The following is a 4,670-nucleotide window of genomic DNA, read 5'->3' as shown; positions in this document are numbered from 1 at the left end:
GCTGGCACCGTTATTTATAAAAGAGTCACTGTTCAACTGACTGTAATGCTCACATATTATCTGGCTATACTGTGACAGCTCACGTCCTCGTGGGACCAAAGCAGCAAGAGCCTCCAGATCTCCTCTTGAATCTGCCCTCCAACCAAATCCTGCAGAACAATCCCCTCCAAGATAAGGCACACCACGCTAAAATGACATGAACACTTTGCAGGCCTGTAGGTGCATAAATGTGTTGCAAGATTTGTGATTCCTTCAGCATTTCTTCAACATTTTTAAAGTGCAGTCTGCCATTGGGGTTCACAAAGCAATTTATCTGTCCTTGATGCCAGCCTGCTGCCACCCATCTCTTTCCTTCAACCTGCCTTAAAGTTGCAGCCAGCTTGGAAATTATGGGGCTTTTGAAACTTCCTGATTGTGATAAGCTACATTGAAATCTGCAGGCCATTGAAATAGTTTAAATAGTAATATTTAATTAAATCTGGTGGTGTATTTCTTTGCCAGTGAAGAGATTCTAACTCAAATAAATTGCTCTAATTCTCCAAATTTATTCAAATGAAGTCCAGCACTTGGTCAGTAAGGCTAACAAATGACACAAGTAATTAAAAAACAAGTTTGAAAACAAAAACATTTGAACAACTTTAAGTTTAATCGGGTGATGCATTCACAAACGCATTAAAAATATTTTATTTACACTTGTTATCTACAGACTTCATTCACTTAATGATTTAAAACCTGAAATCTAACTTTGTCTCAGTGAGTTGTTAAAATACCTTCATGCTCCACCAGGGGGCAGCAGAGGAACTTAACAAAATGTCTGCTTTTTTTTTTTTTTTTTGTCTTCAGTACTTAATGTTTTTTTATTTATTTATCAGTTGTTGGTCAAGGATTAGGAATATGAAAAAGAATACAGTAGAAAGAGGATACAAAACATCAAAACCACACTGAAGTTTTTGTGAACATCATCCTGCTGCAGCTGACATTGGCACCATGTTTGTCACAGCTTGCCATGAGCAGTAACCTGAGCTTTTTGTAGGTTATTTACACACAACAGTGAGAAGTGTAGCTGTATTGGCAACATTGTTGTCTGTTTTTGTGTTTTAGTGCCTCCATGCTTGATTTTGTTGGCAATGTTGAGAGCTCAAAGTGTTCCCAGTTCCGGTTCTGTGGGACCAGACCGAGCGTTGTCTTTGTCCTGTCAAGGTTAAAGTAGGAAGTTAAGGTGCAGAGATGGACAGGTTGATAAAATATCTATAAATCACTAAATAACATAATGTTAGAGTCACAATGGATACATCACTGAATAGATTAGAACAGAAGTTTGTGCTTTGAATGTGTGGATACTGGGATGGACTGGGGAGCTGTCAGGTCAGGGTGGCAGAGAATGGGTGCTGACTGCATAATTCTTCATCCCGGATGGTGATGGAGGAGGCTGAGTGAGGTGAGGCGACGAAGGAGATGGGCGAATGCGTCCGCTCTGGTTGTCTCTCCGACCCCCAGAGTGCTCTGTGCCAGGAGCCTGACCTCTGTGTAGCAGAGGGGAGGCAGAGGTGGACATGCATTTGTGCTGGGAGGAAGAGGTGGGGGGATAACCCCCATGCACTAAGTGGGGGTGGCGACTAGGTGAGGAGTGCCTCCCAGACTCTGGTTCACAGTTAATACATGGTTGTGCCTTGGTTTGCTTTGGGGACTTGGGTGACTTCGAAATGACATGAGAGGTGGATGAGTGAGGGGGAGGAGCTTGGCTGTGAGAGGCGGAGTCTCCATTGTTGGCAATCTTGTAGAGGAAGACGTCATACTGAAGTGGTGAGCTGGTGTCCAAGTGAAGTTTGGCCTCTTTGGGCAGAAGCACCTCCAGACCAATAGTGACTCCATCCTGATGCGTGGTGAGTAGAGAGGGATGCAACAATGTAGGACAGTTAAAAAAGGTCAAATACAGCTGCACAGACAAATACAGGTAAGGATTTCACTTAAAAACAAAGTATGTTGGTACTAACGTGAATATGAATTTTTAGACCTCTAATCTTATGCATGGTTTTGGCAAAAACCTGAATAAACTAGACGATGAAGATCGTCTTTCATTTTGAGTTATGATTGTAATGAACTTTTATCTGTGTGATGTAAATGTCAAGAAAAGCGTGTCAGTGGTGACAGGAAGTGGCAACGTTTCAGACTGAAAAACTACAGCTTTGAGCAAAAAACCTCACCTTTTTATTTGTTATTACTGCAAATGTCCCGAGTGTACAATTCATCATTGAACAACAAACTGATTGACTGAGTTCAGCTGCCATGTTTTTTTAGGATATGTCTCTTTAAGTATTTTGTTTGTGTATTTATTTGATACCTGTCAAGTTGGTTTAAAGTGAATATTTCAAACGGTTTATCATTGAAAATTCCTTTACTTGGGTGTAACTTTTTTTTTAGACTGAAGAAACTGGATTAAAACTCAACCAGCAGGTGGCGCTGCAGAGCTCGTTATGTGTAATAGGCACATAAATCAGAAAGAGAAACAAAGGGAATGATCTTAGCTGTGAGAAAAATGGGAAAAAGTCTTTAATAAGGAACACAATCTGATTATTCTCTTATGTTTTATGTTTTTCTACTCTAAAATAAAATAAAATTAATGATTGTGGCATAGTAGTTAAAGGTTATCTTTATCAGAATCAAAACGGGACAAAAAGAACCTTACATGGGTAAAAACAATTCTTGGCAAAATTATGAAAATTTTATATTCAACATGTAACAAAACGCATTTTAAAAACATGATTTCTTATTACAGTAAGACATTTTCTAATCAGATGTGTAGAAATGTGTTGATTATGGGTGGACATCAGGGTTTGTGTCCCATACTGGACAGTTGTAAAATGTTAGCTCTGTAATCTGGGCTCAGATAAAAAAAAGTATATTTCTTTTAGTTCTGTTGAACTCTCATTTAGACTTATCGTTTGCTTTGCTTCCATAAACACTTTAGTGTTGAAAAAGTGTAATATAAATGTGTTGAGTTCTGTTCGTCAAAGATCCAAATGGATAAAAGCAAATATTCTATTAGCACGTTTAGATTTGGTCAGTGCTGCAGTTACAGGAAGGACAACAGCTGGTTGCAGTCTGAGTTGGTGATCATTTTCTAAAAAAAAGTTTATTCTTATCACTTTTAGGGGAAATAATTGAAGTTCTGATATTGATTAAAACTGATTAGACTGTGTTCAGCAACAGCAAAATTATATATATATATATATATATATATATATATATGTATGTGTGTGTGTGTGTGTGTGTGTGTGTGTGTGTGTGTGTGTGTGTGTGTGTGTGTGTGTGTGTGTGTGTGTGTGTGTGTGTGTGTGTGTGTGTGTGTGTGTGTGTGTGTGTGTTTAGCCCTGTGATGGACTTGCGACCTGTCCAGGGTGTACCCCGCCCCTCACACAGTGATTGCTGGACATGGGCACCGGCGACCCCCGTGACCCAAAATGGAATAAGGGGGTAAAGATAATGGATGGATGGATGTATATGTTTAGATCTGTTTACAAACATTACCACTCCTTTCACATTTGTTCCAGTTCAGCTTCTTTTAGCTTATTTGTGCAAATATTAACTGCTTTTCAGCTACGTTTCTACATTTTTTGTTGATTTGCTTTGTTTTGTTTTTTTGAATGTCCAGAGGACCAGATTTAACTTTTTTAGATTTTTCTACCTGGATTATTGAGCATGCATCAGGATGCTTTTCAGCTACTTTCAGCTGTTTTTCCCAACTGTTTTGTGCTCTTTTCAGCTTCTTCTACTAACTACATTTTTGGGCTTATTCTAACTTCTTTCTGCTAATTTCAGCTTTTCTGCTATTTCAGCCACAGTTTAGCTGTTTTATGCTTATTTTAGCATTTTCAGATTTTTTCAAGTTTTTGGCACTAATTTCAACTTTTTCCAGCCTAATTAAGCAAAAATATGCTCTCTCCACTTCATTCTGGTTATTTAAGCTTGTTTCAGCTACTTTTCATCTGTTGTTTTGCTAATTTTAACTTTTTCAGATAATTTCAAGTTTTTCATGGTAATTTCTACTACTTTCAGCCTAATTAACATTTTCTGCTCATTTCAACTTGTTATGCTCATTTCAACTTATTTCTGACAGTTTCAGCTTCTTCTGCTATTTCAGCTACTATTTAGTGGATTTTGTGCTAAATTTGGCTTTTTCAGCTAATTCCATTTTATTTTTTTATTTTTTTTTTTTGGCTTGCTTCATCTCCTTCCATTTCCTTGTGGTAATTTAAGCTTCTTTCTGCCTTTTCAGCAAGTTTATTTATTTATGTATTTTTGTTGTTGTTGCTAATTTCAGCTTTTCTTTTTTTTTAGTTAATTTCCTAACTTTTGGTCTCATTTTTCAGTAAATATGTGTACTTTCTACTTTCTTCTGCTAACTTAGGCCTGTTCTTCAATTTCAACTATATTTCAGCATGTTTTTAGCTAATTTCAGCTGTTTTTTTTAGCAGGTTCTTCAGCAATAAGCATTCACACTACAATTTAGCAGGAAATGTAATTCAGCACCATGGACAGTTCCTATATGCGCTAGGAACTGCCCGTGGTGCTGAATGGGACTGAATCAATCTCGCTCTCTCTCTCTCTCTTTATGTATGTCTCTCTTATTTGTGTGTGTGTGTGTGTGTGTGTGTGTGTGTGTGTGTGTG

The 4,670-nt window shown here is 37.8% G+C and overlaps 1 protein-coding gene across 2 annotated transcripts in view; it reads right to left on the bottom strand.

Annotated features, from left to right (window-relative positions):
• Positions 1-1,298: 1,298 nt before the first annotated feature.
• The window catches only part of LOC119426167 (chondroitin sulfate proteoglycan 5), a 14,315-nt gene continuing 10,943 nt past the window's right edge, over positions 1,299-4,670 (bottom strand). For both annotated transcript variants that reach the window (XM_037693739.1, XM_037693740.1), the window contains exon 6: positions 1,299-1,873. In XM_037693739.1, the coding sequence (XP_037549667.1) occupies positions 1,367-1,873 (507 nt within the window). In that variant the 3' untranslated portion in view covers positions 1,299-1,366. The remainder of the gene's footprint in view (positions 1,874-4,670) is intronic.

Source organism: Nematolebias whitei, chromosome 19 (assembly GCF_014905685.2).
Source record: "Nematolebias whitei isolate Nwh7 chromosome 19, NemWhi1, whole genome shotgun sequence".
NCBI classification, from domain to species: Eukaryota; Metazoa; Chordata; class Actinopteri; order Cyprinodontiformes; family Rivulidae; genus Nematolebias; species Nematolebias whitei.
The sequence above is the reverse complement of the archived record's forward strand: the minus strand, read 5'-3'. Positions and strand labels throughout refer to the sequence as shown.